Raw genomic sequence first — 15,360 nt, forward strand, 5'->3', positions numbered from 1 at the left:
CTGTCCTGCATTCAGCTACTTCAGAAGTCTGGAATAATGATGGATGGATGGCATCCTGACCTCTCTTGTGACACTCTTGTCACTGAATGCAATCAAATTCTCACAGCAATGCTCTTCCAAAATAGCAGAAAGCCTTTCTCCCTGGACAGTAGAGACAGTTACTCCAACAAAAGCAGGACAAACCCCTGTAATACCCTTGATTTTGGAAGAAACAATGAATGAGTAAATGAGTAGGTGTCCCAATACTTTTGTCCATATACCGTATTACACTATCACAAAGTGGTTCATCCACAGCATCCCCCTTGAAACACTTTCTGGGAGTGAGTACTCTCGGTCTCTTACCGTAGCCGTGTGTGAGAGTTGGGACGTCCCGTAGAGAAGGGGACATGCAGAGGACCTGGCCTTTAGGCAGCACCTCTCCTGGGCTTTCACTCAAATCCTCAAACACACAGGTCACCCCCACCGACAGGTTCGGCACGTTCGCCACCTTCACGCTCAACTGGAATGCAACAAACACATGCGGGGACACACACACACACACACACACACACATAACTATGAGACTTGGTAAGGAAAACCCTGAGTCCTGGATGATTGACTCGAGTAGAAAACTGAATCTTGCTGGATCACAACAGAATCACTTTCTGTCACATTGCTTCATCTAGAGTAGCAACAGAGCGCCGACAGTTTAGTCTGATGGATTCATTTAAACAGGCTTTCTATAAGATTAATGGAATATCTAGGCAGACATGAGCTGAATCTAATAATGCACACAGTCTATAAAGCGATCAGGACGGAAAAGGTTCTAGACTGAAAAACGACTCATTTCATTTCAGAAAGTCAGTGAATCTCTTTACCGATTCTTCAAGCGATTCTCAGGATTTTGGGGTCCTTTAGATCTCTATTATTATCTGTTATTAATATTATTAATTAGGAAAGTTACAGTCATGCCCGAAAGTATTCATACCCCTGTCAAAGTTTGACTTAAATTTACTTTTATTTAACCAGAAATTATATTTTTGCCTGGAAATGACACAGGCATCTCCCAGGAGATAACACGATGATGTACAAGAGGCATCATTGTGGGAAAATATATTTCTCAGCTTTTATACACATTTGAACAAAAAGTGGCATGTCCAAAATTATTCATACCCTTCTCAATAATTAATAGAAAAGCCTTTATTGGCTATTCCAGCAATCAAACGCTTCCTGTAATTGCTGACCAGCTTTTTGCATGTCTCCACTGGTATTTTTGCCCATTCATCTTTAGTGATGAGCTCCAACTCTTTGAGGTTCGAGGGTCTCCTTGCCATCACCCTGTGGCTGGGCCACTGCAAAACATTAATGTTTTTGTCTGCTAACCATTTCTTCACCACTTTCTTCACCGGCTGTGTGTTTTGGGTCGTTGTCGTGCTGAAATGTCCACCAGTTCCCAAGGCCAAGTTTCTCTGCAGACTGCCTGATGTTGTTGTTGAGAATCTTGATGTATTGCTCTTTTTTCATGGTGCCATTTACTGCGATCAAGTTCCCTGGTCCATTGGCTGAAAAACACCCCCAAAACATTAGGTTCCCACCACCATGTTTGACAGTGGGGATGGTGTTCTTAGGGTTGAAGGCTTCTCCTTTTTTACGCCAAATGGTGCACACATCATTGTGGCCAAACAATTCAATTTTTGTTTCATCTGACCATAAAACAGAACACCAGAAGTCTTCTTCTTTGTCCAGATGAGCATTTGCAAAGGTCAAGCGGGCTTTTGTGTGCCTTTTCTGGAGAAGTGGTGTCTTCCTTGGCCTGCGTCCGTGGAACCCAGCAGTGTGCAGTGTCCGTTGAACTGTCTGCCTTGAGATGTCGCCACCAGCAGAGTCCAGATTCACCAGGATGGCCTTGGTGGTGATCCTTGGATTTTTCTTCACCTCTCTCACTATTCTCCTGGCCAGCACAGGCGTCACTTTTGGCTTCCGACCACATCTTCTGAGATTTTCCACAGTGCGGAACTTCTTGTATTTTTTAATAATACTTTGCACTGTAGCCACTGGAACTTGAAAACATTTTGATATGGCTTTATAGCCCTTTCCTGACTTGTGAGCGGCCACAATGCACAGCCGCAGGTCCTTAGTGAGCTCCTTTGTCTTAGCCATGACTGTCCACAAACCAACTGCAGAGAGCTGCTGTTTTTCTCCTGTTGAGTTGATTAAAACAGCTGTTCCCAATGAATCAGGGTAATTAGGATGCTTTAAAACAGCTTGGACTATTTGGAATGGTATAGAACTTTGGATTTTCCCATATACTGTGACAGTTTTCAAAGGGTATGAATAATTTTGGACATGCCACTTTTTGTTCAAATGTGTATAAAAGCTGAGAAATACTTTTTCCCACAATGATGCCTCTTGTACATCATCCTGTTATCTCCTGGGAGATGCCTGTGTCATTTCAAGGCAAAAATATAACTTCTGGTTAAATAAAAGTAAATTTAAGTCAAACTTTGCCAGGGGTATGAATACTTTCGGGCATGACTGTACGTCTTCCAACTATGCGTCCAAAATTGTGAATGCATTCAGCTACTTTAAACTGCACTCATTGCTGACACAGACGTGCAAATGCACACACTCCACTTCTAGTCTAATCCCTGTACCACGCACCATGCTGCCCTAAATGCCAGGTGTGGACTAGAGAGGTTATAAAGCAGCGCAGAGAAAAGGAAGAACTGTGTTCTCTGGAATGATGAATGGACAAAAGTATTGGGACACCTGCTCATTCTGCTCTCAACAGTTGATCCTGCTGTTGGAGTAAATGTCTCTACTGTCCTGAGAAGAAGGCTTTCTACTAGATTTTGGAGGAGCATAGCTGTAAGGATTTGCATTTGAGAGCGTTAGTGAGTATCCAATACTTTTGAGGTGATCCTGACCTCACTAACGCTCTTGTCGCTGAATGCAATCAAATCCTTACAGCTATGCTCCTCCAAAATCTAGTAGCCATCCAATACTTTTGAGGTGATCCTGACCTCACTAACGCTCTTGTCGCTGAATGCAATCAAATCCTTACAGCTATGCTCCTCCAAAATCTAGCAGAAAGCCTTCTTCTCAGGACAGTAGAGACATTTACTCCAACAGCAGGATCAACTGTTGAGAGCAGAATGAGCAGGTGTCCCAATACTTTTGTCCATTTAGGGTATTTATACCAACTGTGTCGAGGTAATATACAGTGTTCACATGGAAAAAATTGCATGGTGGTATTTTCCTCCACTGTCGGATCTGACCAGAATCAGGGATTTGGTGATGCAGTGGAAGCGGAGAACATGACATTTAGGGGGGAAATCTATGGTTCACAGTAAAGGTTGCTCACCTGAGTGGAGACGGCGGTCACGGACATGTTTCTGGGGGTGACGGTGATGTCTACACACTGCTTGAGCTCCGTGTTGAAGTGCTGAGGCACCTCCCATTTCTGACAGGCTTCCTTCCTGGAACACCTGAACACAAATTCACAGCACAGATTAAACCGCAGAGTTCACAGCCTGCAATCACACCAGCAGCACCTGTTTATACAATACCATAGACCTGGTAATTTACTGCTTACTGCATGTACACCAGGTTGAAGGCCTTCATTAACACCAACTCTGACTTCCTGAACGGTGGATATTGCTAAGTGGAGTCTGTGACTAAATGTCACTATTAGTGGTTTTCCCACTCTCAAATTCTTAAGGCATTAGACCATTAAAAAATATCATTTACACACAGTCTACCACATCTGACAGACTGTTATTATCTATAAAAATATCGAAATACAGCCACATTTCAGATTTAAAAACAGCTGCTACTTCATTAACGGGTAGAAATCGCTATTACTGAATTAGAAAGGGAACCGTGGGCTGATGCCACTGCTGTTTTTAGCTATGCATCCCACATCATCCTCATGTCCGTGTTTATTGATACCAGTAAACTAAAGAAACTGAGATTTTTAGCCCCCCCCCCCCTTCAAATTCATTCCCAACCATAGGTTATGACCCCCCCCCAAAAAAAAAAAAAAATCACACAGGGTAGGCCGTCTTATTCCCAGACTCCTGTCCATGGAGATTTGTAGTGCTGTCGGAATTGTTGACGGAGCAGGCTGTTAGACAGGCGCTCCACCCTAGAGCTGTAGAGCGGTGTACATTTCTGTGCCCGAGAAAGAAGGGAAGGTAAATTGATCTACACAAAAACATCTAGTGTAACTTCACAGCTCTAGACCGGCCCTACAGTCTAACTGCTGCTCATCAAGTGTGAGGAGATCATAAGTATAACCCAGCAAAAGGCCTCCAAAGTGCTCCATGGTGTAAGGTCGCCCAGTCTGGGGATGTCATGTGATACAGGGAGGGGGCGGAGCCACAGACTAAACATCTTACACAGTATTTAATTCATCAGTTTCAGCTGCAGCTCGTTTACTGATGTACTGAGATGCAGAAGTAAAAAAAAGAGAGTTATGAGACGCTCTGATTAAGCAAACCACAAAGTTGCTGTGACGGTAAAACCACATTAGCAGGTCTATTAGAGATTTGGTGGATGCAAACTGGTGGAGCATAAGCTTCCACTACTTATGAGGCTAATCAACATTAGCCTCATAGCTCATTACATTACGACGCTCTTATCCAGGGTGCAGTGTTTGGAGTCTTGCCCAAGGACTTGCCCAGCCAGGCAATCAAACCTTGCCATGGGGTCTGCCATGGGGATGCGGGTGCGGTTATCCACTACACTACACCAGCAACACAGACGCCTGTACAAGTCTTCAAAAACACCCTACACACACACACACCCTACACACACACACACACACACACACACACACACACACACACACACACACACACACACACACAGATCGGACTTGATTCAAGCCCTGAACGCTACAGTCACTGAGAAACCGACGCTCCAAGCACACCCAAATCAATAGCTGCACACGTCTCCAGCCTGGGTCAGGGACGGAATTGGCGGTGTTTATGAGACGGCACGGCGCAGTCGCTCCCCTGCGCTCCTCTATATTTCATGTTTTGTTTTTCTTGCGCCGTCTGTGGAGGCGAGTGGCCTGCTTTTCCCGAGAGCAGATACGCCGCGCGGCAGCCGGATATTAAAACATTCATAACGCTGGCACATTTGTCAGACGTGTTAAGTGGAGTTAAAAGTTGCACATGTTTGTGCTAGGCAGATCCGAGGAGGGGGTGTGTGTACGTGAGTTTGTGTGGGTTAATGCTTGCAAATGGGCCCAAGTCTCCTTTTTTTTTTTTTCTATGCATGTGCGTAAGAGAAGCTGCAGCCCTCAGGGCAATCTGAACATATCTATTCATAACATATGCAAAATAAAACCTGCTTCAGCGAGCTGCTCCAAAAGAGGTCCAAACGCTGGAATACTGGACTATCGATCAATCTTTCAACATGGAAGATGACTTTGCCTCTTAAACAGACATGTTTATACTACTACTAATAATAATAATAATAATAATTATAAATATAGAAATTATGAAACTGATGAATTATGTAGCAAAAAAAAAAACAATAAACAATGGGGGCTCTGAGTGTCTCTGCAGTCTTTACCCTCCTAGTGTTGGGAGCATTGCTAGTGCTAGGGGGCGCTATGAACAGGTGGGTAAGAGAGAAACAGAAAACAAAACATATGTATAAATAAATAATATACATGATGAAAAATTCAAATATTTATCAACTAAACTAATCATTTCTATAAAAATGCATATTTAAATAAACACTGTATGGACTGAAGTATTGGGACACCTGCTCATTTATCGATTCTTCTGAAACTAAGGGAATTAATAAAGTGCTTATCCTGCTTTTGTTGGAAAAACTGTCTCTACTATCCAGGGAAGAAGGCTTTCTACTACATTCTGGAGCATTTCTGTGAGGATTTGATGTTTAACGCTGCAAGAACAAAAAAATAAATGAAAAAATACTGATTTTTATAAAAAGAAATGTGCTGCTCTTCATATCCTCGATATACTTAGAAAAGCATATTGTGCATCACGATAACAAAACTTATCATGATATGATAAATTATTGCAATAAAAACAGTAGCAGCAGATAACCCCAAGCCTGAATTCTCTACTATTGTTCAGGTTTACAGAGGCAATTTTATTTATTTCCATTAGAACCAAACTACATTTAAGACCAGGAGCCTAGTTAAAGGCCAGGAACTATGCTAAGGTCAGGAACATAGTTTGAGGGCCAGTAACTACGTTAAAGGCCAAGGAACTACGTGAAAGGCCAAGGAACTATGTTAAAGGCCAAGGAACTACGTTTAAGGAACTACGTGAAAGGCCAGGGACTACGTTAAAGGCCAAGGAACTACGTGAAAGGCCAGGGCCTACGTTAAAGGCCAGGGCCTACGTTAAAGGCCAGGGCCTACGTTAAAGGCCAGGGCCTACGTTAAAGGCCAGGGCCTACGTTAAAGGCCAGAGACTACGTTAAAGGCCAGAGACTACGTGAAAGGCCAGGGACTACGTGAAAGGCCAAGGAACTACGTTAAAGGCCAGGGCCTACTTGAAAGGCCAGGGACTACGTGAAAGGCCAGGGACTACGTGAAAGGCCAGGGACTACGTGAAAGGCCAGGGACTACGTGAAAGGCCAGGGACTACGTTAAAGGCCAGGGACTACGTTAAAGGCCAAGGAACTACGTTAAAGGCCAGGGACTACGTTAAAGGCCAGGAACTACGTTTAAGGAACTACGTTTAAGGTCAGGAACTACGTTAAAGGTCAGAAACTGGACTTTTGAGACTTTTCAGGTTCCAACTTAATTCTCAGCATGTCCTCCATGTAACAGCACAAAATATCAGTCGCACTGCAGAGACGGCCAATGCTGAATCAACACATACTGTACGCATCTACTCAGTTTTGCCCGCAGGCCCTGCAGCCACTGTGCGACACTCCATATTTTAATCTGATTCTTACTGCAGGAAGAGCCGAAGCGGCTCTGCAGTTTCGTCTGATTTGCATTCAGCTGTTGCTTGACTGGGGATGCATCTGTATATAAAACTTTCAGAGCCAAGAGCAACAACAATGATGTGTCCGATGATGTCCACTGGTGTCCACATCCACCGATATGAGCTCTTTACGCTCAACACATAACTGAACAATATGGGTAATAGAAACATATTGACATGGTCAAAAGGTCAAAAATCTGCATCTAAATCACAACTTTACAGTATAAAGAAAAAACGTCCTAATTTTCAATGGAAGTCAATGTAAACAGATCACTTTGGAGCATTTCTACTGGTCCACTCATCAGGAAATTCTGACATAATGACATATACAAATACGGCCAAATTCATACGTAATCAAATTGCTAATCAAATTCAACGGGTTCATAAGATTTGCTAAAATCTATTTACACCTTCAGAAAAAAAGAATTTCTCATTTCCTAGGTTTCTTACTTTCACACAATTTAAAGCCTCCTAGTTTTTTTTTTTTTTTTTTTTTTTTTAGAAATGCTCCAAAATGACTTCAGCTTCTTTAGCTAGCACTGGCATCATGCCAAGTGTGGGCGAAGAATTGTGTTCTTTGGAATGATGGTTGGTGCTCCATCCAATACCTTTGGGATGAGATGGGGATGATGATGAGGTGGGGTGGTGACCATCATCCAACATCCTGACCTCACTAACACTCGTCACTGCATGCAATCAAATTCTCACAGTAATGCATCTCCAAAATCTAGCAGATAGCCTTCTTCCCTGTACAGTAGAGACAGCTACTTCAACAGAAGCAGCATCGACTCTTTTATAGTACCCTTGATGTTAGATGTTCGGTAAGAAACAAGGAACGAGCAGGTGTCCCAATACTTTTGTCCACAGAGTGTATGTGGACCTATTAGTCAAACTTTGCTGAGGAACACGTAACCAAATGTTAGGTGTGCTGTTTGCTAGGTGTGCTTTCCCCTTCAATACTGAACCAGAGTGCTGGACTGGTGCCAGCTCTGTGTTCTTTTAATCTATATATAAATATCAGCCGATATCCAGGCAGCGCTGCTGACGGCTGTGAGTAAAGAAGAGCGAAGAAGCGCGATCACATGGCGACGGACATCATCCACCAGAGACGTCCTTTAAATGAATCTCTCTTTTACCCTCCTAATGAACTGCAGGTGGGAGAGAATGAAACGTCTCTTAATTTGAGCCCAGAGTCCGGCGGGACGCTAATGATGATGAGCAGAGCACAATAAAAAAAAAAAAAAAAAAAAAAAAAAACTCAGGGATTCTGAGAAGATGCAGGCCGCTCACAGACGGGGCCTCGCCAACATCCGGCCACGTGGATTACAACCAAATACGCGAGGGAGAACAGAAACCCAGGCCAGAAGCTCAGGTAATTCTGGGATTGTCTCAGATTTCCTTATCTTTCATCACTTACAGGAGAAGCTGGGTTGCTTGTGTGTGTGTGTGCGGGTGTATGTGCGTGTGTGTGTGTGTGAGAGAGAGAGTGTGTTTTTTTCCTTCTTCCTGCGGAACATAAAAGAGTCGTCGGTAGCGTGGCTGCTGTTTTTTTGCTCGCGACGCGCGCTGCATTAATGATTTGTTTACCTCTAATTACACCCATATGTCTGAGGAACGAACGGGAATGTGCTTAATTAAAGGAAACCGGCAGCCAGGACGGCTCTGTATGTTCATCCGTATTCAAGGGTACACCACTCTCCTTCTTTTGGCTTCCCCCGACCCCTCCCCTTGCGTGCGCGAAATGTGATTTGGTCCAATTACGCTCCACTCCCCTTCCTGGTGAACTAGCACTAATGTGATGTATGATAAGTCTCTGTTTTCCCAGGGTGGTGCGGTCGTAGCCAGACGCTTGTGCAGGAAGATGCTGGTGACCACATTAGTCACAGCAGCGGTGGGACTACCTGCCGTCAGGGCACTAGGTGCCTGTGTGCCTGCACGAAGGAGTGAGCGTCCAGCTGAAATGTACAGCAGCTACCTTCAGTGAGTGTCTTTCCAGTTCCGGGCAGAGAGTGTGTGAGTGTGTGTGTGTGTGTGTGTGTAAGAGTGTGTGTGTGTGTCCAGCCATTAAAAACACTCCACGAATTCACGCTAATGAATGAATCATCGCTCAACCGCAAAACAAGACACTATTATGAAGATTAATCAAATTTAACATTTCTGCCAAGACTGATGTTTTAGACTGGTCACGTTTAAGAGCAAGAGGAACGACCGCCTTTGGGAAAAAGAGTCGTTGAGATTCACTGAGGGCTTTTCGGGATAAGCTGGACTGATGGAGCTCTGCTGAACACCTTTGGGATGAACAGGAATGACGAAGCTCCACTGAGCCGCTCTAGGATTGATTCGAAGTGATGAAGCCCCATTGCATATGACTGGGGTGAGCTGGAGTGATGAAGCTCCATGGAAAATCTCTGGGATGAACTGGGAGTGATGGAGCTCTACTGAATATCTCTGGCCTAAGTTTGGAGTGATAGAGCTCCACTGAACATCTCTGGCCTAAGTTGGAGTGATGGAACTCTACTGGACACCTTTGGGAGCGGTCAGAGTGATGGAACTCTACTGGACACCTTTGGGATGAACAGGAATGATGAAGCTCCAATGAACACCATTGAGATAGGTTCCACTTAACACTTTTAGGATGAAGTGAAATGGTGAAGCTTTGCTGAACATCTATGGGACGGGTTTGGTGTGATGGAGCTCCACTGAACATCTCTGGGAACAGTCAGAGTGAATGAAGGGATACAGTGATGGAACTCTACAGAACACCTTTGGGATGAACTGGAATGAATACCTCCAGGATCAGATGGAGTAATGGAGTTCCAAGGAACATCTTTGGGATGGGTTTGGTGTGATGGAGCTCCACTGAACATCTCTGGGATGAACAGGAATGATGAAGCTCCAACGATCCCCTCTGGAATTGATTTGCAGTGATTGAGCTCCCTTGGAAAGCTTTGGGACAAGTTAAGAGTAATGAGGCTACACTGAATACCATTGAGATCAGTTGGAAGTGATGAAGCTCCATAAGGCACCTTTGGGATGAACTGGAGTCATAAAGCTCCACTAAACACAGCTGAGATGAACTGGAGTGATGAAGCTCCACTAAACACCTTTGGGAACGGTTAGAGTGATGGAATTCTACTGAACACATTTGAGATGAACTGAAATGACAAAGCTCAATTGAACACCTCCAGGATCAGCTGAAGTGATGGAGTTCCAATGAACATCTACAGGATTGGGGTTTGGTGTGATGGAGCTCCATTGAAAATCTTTAGGACCAGGTAAGAGTGATGAAGCTCCACCGAACACCATCAGTATTGGAGTGATGACGCTCTACTAAACACATTTTGCATTACCTGGAATGAAAAAGCTCAAACTCTAGAATGTGTTTGGTGTGATGGAGCTCCACTGAACATCTCTGGAATGAACAGGAATGATGAAGCTCCAATGATCCCCTCTGGAATTGATTTGCAGTGATGGAGCCCCATTTGAAACCTCTGGGACCAGCTAAGAGTAATGAAGCTACACTGAATACCATTGAGATGAACTGGAGTGATGAAGCTCCACTAAACACCTTTGGGAACGGTTGGAGTGATGGAATTCTACTGAACACCTTTGAGATGAACTGGAATGACAATGCTCGATTGAACACCTCCAGGACCAGCTGAAGTGACGGAGTTCCAATTTACACCTTTGGACTGAGTTGGGAGTAATGGAGCTACTCTGATCCATCGCTGTGGTGAACTGGAGTGCCATGTCTGAACCCAACCAAAGCCAAACCAGACCAAAGACCACACCCTTATTTAAAACCCTTGCTTCTGAAAGCATAAAAAGGCTGAATGAGTTGGTGCCTGGACCCGTTTGGGGATTTTATTGAATACGCACCATGGAGCAACCAAAAATAAATCTGAGAGTGAAGCGGAAAACCAGCCTCACAGAGAAATCCCATCAAATCCAGGACACTGGAGGAAATGTCAGGCGAGCAGGTGTCTTGCCTTGGCGCAGACTGTGTATGTAGCTGGTGGATAAGACTCAGGACCAGAAGAGAGCAGAGAATAACCTTCACTGCAAACCTCAGATCTACACTTTATCTACTCTCCTGATTCAAGTCAACCTACTGTGGTGCAGACAGAGCCTGGAAAGGACAGTTGTGTAACTGATTGTGTTTGAATTGAGTCATTCGCCAATTTCAGACGTACGTCTCCGCTCCCGTCCACCGGCTCGGCCGTTTCAATTTTCTGGAATTCTATTACTCTGCCTAATTCAGCGTCCTTCACATGAGATTAGTGCTCCGGAGCGTCCCTCCCGTTGCCCCATCCGCCATGTTCCAGCCTTGGAATATTGCTTATTACACGACTGGGTCATCTCGAACTCTTGAGCAAGAGCAGGAAAGAAATTACAAAAGCAAGAAAGCGGTACCCAACGGTGTCTTCATTCAAAACTCTGAATAGAAGTTTGCTTCTGAAGGTTCCTCAGAGGTAGTAGGCTGAAAACACTTGCGCTCGGTGAGGTTAAAAGAACGAGGGAGCGAAAGAAGCAGAGAAGAAGCAAGTGAGAGATCGATTGAGTGCATTAATTGATAAGTGCTAAGGACTGAGTGTCTCGCGGGGTTCGGGTCAATTGTCTGCTTGACTCTGATTAGTTAGGCAAATGCAGAGGAGCTCTACTGTGAGCGAGGAGTATTGATGAAGCACAGTTTCTCCTTCTGCCTTTCAAATGCTCGGCTTTGTCGATTCCTGTCCGTCATCTGAGAATCAAAACGTTGGCCAACCCAAAGTTGAAGGTTTATGGGTCTTTCCTAATAAGCAATGCAAGGACTTTACAGGACATCCATTCTTATCTGCTGCTTCTTGAGCAGGGGTGCGGTGGATACTGAGCCAACCTGGAATCACTGGGAGTTATTTACACACATTCTCACTCACACCTATGGTCAATTTAGCCAATAACCACCATGTGTTTATGGACCGTGCAAGAAAACAGAACCTAGAGGAATCGCACCTCACACACGCTCCTCCTAGACGGTGACCAGCGCGAGGATCGAATCCAAGCCCTTGGAGCCCCTGATGCCATAGAAGAAGTGCTGGTTTTATAATAGAGATGTGTAGAAGAACCTGCTAAAGGACTGAAGAACCTTCTCTTGATACAAAAATGCCTCTTTACAGAACCAAATCTGCCTCTTCTACGGCATCGCTCGAAGAATCATTAGTCGTTTGTGCTTCCTGCCGCCAGCAGCCGGAGCCAGAGGGAGCACGATTGGCCTTGCGCTCTCTCCCCACATGACTTCAGTGTAATGCAGGTAGTCTTGTAGCCAATGCATCAGAGCTGTGTCCCCAGCACTTTCCTCCGAGCACTATTGGTTGCCTGGTGACGCTGCATTGGTCAAGAGGCGGTGGATGGTTGTGCATGTGTTGGAGGAGGCACGTGTCAGACCTACCCAGTGTCAGGAGCATTACATGTGATGGGGAGAGGAAGGAAAGCTGGGTAAAAGTAAAGCTGTAGGTACACAAAACAATGGCCCAGGGACGGGTCAATTGAAATTCAGGGTTTTGCACCTGAAACTCACCGAAAACTGGATTCCTAAAGTATTTCAGCACCGTTCACCTGTGCGAGTGTATATACAGTGAGCGCTGGTGGTGGCGGCGGCGGTGGTGGTGATGGTTGGGGGCAGGAGAGGCTTCTAAACGGAGTCATCAGAAGGCTGAGCTGCTAATAGAACATTAATGAAGACAGGGAGAAACTCCGGAGGCCTGATAAGCACGTCTGCAGAGACCTACGCGTCGCACCGTGCTCCCCTCACACACACACACACACGCACGAACACACACACACACACACACAGAAGCACACAGTAGCACCACTAAACCCACCAAATGGGACCGCTTTGAATCACGCTGCAAATCCATCTTCCAGTTTCCCCTCGTTGCCATGGACACAGACCATTTCCCAGGGTGCACTCTGTTTTTTTTTTTCCCCCTTCTCCCTCTTGCCCCCCCCTCCCTCCTTTCCTCTCCCTCCCTCACTCAATCCCTCCACTTCTCTCTCTCTCTCTCTCTCTCTCTCTCTCTCTCTCCGTGCCCCGGCTTGGCTAACTTGATGGCTGGAGCCTAAAGAGCCCTCAGGGAATTGAGCACAAAGCCAAGACAACAACGAGTAGAAAGAGAGATGCAGGTCAAAGGAGTGTCTCTACCCACTCTGCCAAACCCCCACCCCCTAACACACACACACACACACACACACACTTCCTCCCTCCCACAATACGAGCCTGCGTTTGGCAGGAGCTGTGTGAAACGCTATCTCTCATGGCAACGGCGCGCTGTGTCGTCCCCGAGGGAGAAGGAGCAAGAGGCTTCACAACACGGGAAAGCAACAAACACACACACACACACGCACGCACCAAACACACACTTACACATGTGGGTCTGCAGAATCCGTGCCAAACAAGCAACCCTGGCATCTGTCATGTCCCATGTCAGAGCCATATTCCATCAGCTCACTGAAAGCCAGTCAGATTGTCTCCATATTAAAGCACGATTGGCAGATATAGACAGGACTGGATGCAACAGGATATATAAAAAACACACAATATATGTCCAAATGTTTGTGGACACCCCTTCTAATACATGCATTCAGCTACTTTAGGTTGCACCCATTGCTGACACAGATGTGCAAATCAACACACACACACATAGCTTGTCTAGTCCCTGTAGAGAAGAACTGTAAATAGAATAGGACCCTCTGGAGCAAAAAAATAAGAACCTATTGGCACCATGCTGCCTAATGCCAGGTGTGGACTATAGGGGTATAAAGCCCCCCCTTCAGTATTGAGCTGTGGAGCAGTGGAAGAACTGTGTTCTCTGGAATGGTGGTTGGTGCTCCATCCAATACTTTTGGGATGAGTTAAGGAGTTGGGGATGGTGAGGGGGAGTGAGGTAGTGATCATCCAACATCCTAACCTCACTAACGCTCTGGTCACTGAATGAAATCAGATCCTCAGAGCAATGTCCTGTTCCTGGACTCTTTTTAATATCCTTGATTTCAGAAGAAACAATAAATGAGAAGGTGTCCCAATACTTTTGTCCATATAGTGTAATATTTCCTCAGTAAAACACCAATATTAGAATCAATACTAATAACATTCATAAAAAAGTGGTGGTTCTCTATCACTGTGTTCATCATTAGAACATCTCCAAAGTTCTCCTCTCTCATGGAGTCTAGTGTTATTTAGAGTTCTCCTCAGATCAACACCTGGTTTGGTGGTAAATCAGGGCTTAATGATGGTAAATCAGGTGAGCTGCTGATGCTGCTGCTGCTGATGGAGTTGAACACATCCTCCACACTGTGCTGGCTGGCCTGGGGGGCGTCCAGGAGAAACCTGAAAGAACCGAGCTCTGTTCTTCAGACTAGCTCACCGACAAGATCTCACTACTTTCTTTCTTCAGAATGAGAAGCTCTTGTTTCTTGTTCCTTTTTACTGGATTTCTTCACCTGCATCTGATCTGATGAGATCTGGAGCTTCTACAGAAAGACCTCTCTTACTGCTGAGGGACATGACTTGTAATGTGCTTAGGTGCCCAAAACATCTACACAGTACTGTGCCCAGCACAGCCCTGTTACAGCATTAGTCATGATGATACGCCGAATCTGCAATGATAAAAGGGGTCAGACTCCAATCGAACCCAAACATCTACTAAAACAGATGTAAAAACAACCTTTTAAATCTCGCCGAGATGTGAGCATCCATCTGGCAGAACTGCCAACTCGTGCTCCTGATCAAATATTAACTGCGCTTCAGATTGATAAGGATTATTTGCAGCCAAAATAAACCCCCTAAAAAAACATTGCACTTAAACAAATCATGTCATACACGTCTATTAGCAAACACTCTTTATTAAGCCCATATGTCCCATTCCTGAGACTGATCATTCAGTAACTACATGATAAGACCTGCTGTTTCGGGAGTTATTATTAGTCATTATTATTAATTACAGGTTTGTGAAGGTTATGAGGGCAGCAGAGACAGTTCCGCACTCTCATAACTACATAACGTGAACATCAGCTACTGATCAACTCCCCACAGTTAAAGAACAGTGTTAGGAGGCCAGCCGATGTAGCTAGCATGCTACTCGTTAGCCAGTCGAGCTGGTCCACCCCCATCGATTGTATTAGCTATCATGCTACTCGTTAGCCAGTCACCTCATCCAACCCCTTCATTTCAGAAGAAACAATAAATGATAAGGTGTCCCAATACTTTTGTCCATATAGTGTAGCATTTCCTCAGTAAAGCACTAATATTAGAATCAATACTAATAACATTCCTACAGAAAGTCGTGCTGGTTCTCCATCACCATGTTCACTATATTAGCCATCATGCTACTAGTTAGCCAGTCGAGCTGATCCACCCCCTCAA

General features: G+C 44.9%; 1 protein-coding gene across 2 annotated transcripts in view; it reads right to left on the reverse strand.

The window, feature by feature from the left end:
• plxna3 (plexin A3) overlaps positions 1 to 15,360 on the reverse strand; it is a 223,737-nt gene that overhangs the window by 96,387 nt on the left and 111,990 nt on the right. For both annotated transcript variants that reach the window (XM_072681439.1, XM_072681438.1), the window contains exons 6-7: positions 3,344 to 3,467; positions 343 to 499 (exon numbers count right to left, since the gene is read on the reverse strand). In XM_072681439.1, coding sequence (XP_072537540.1) covers positions 343 to 499; positions 3,344 to 3,467 — 281 coding nt within the window. The remainder of the gene's footprint in view (positions 1 to 342; positions 500 to 3,343; positions 3,468 to 15,360) is intronic.

Source organism: Salminus brasiliensis, chromosome 6, assembly GCF_030463535.1.
Source record: "Salminus brasiliensis chromosome 6, fSalBra1.hap2, whole genome shotgun sequence".
NCBI lineage: Eukaryota > Metazoa > Chordata > Actinopteri > Characiformes > Bryconidae > Salminus > Salminus brasiliensis.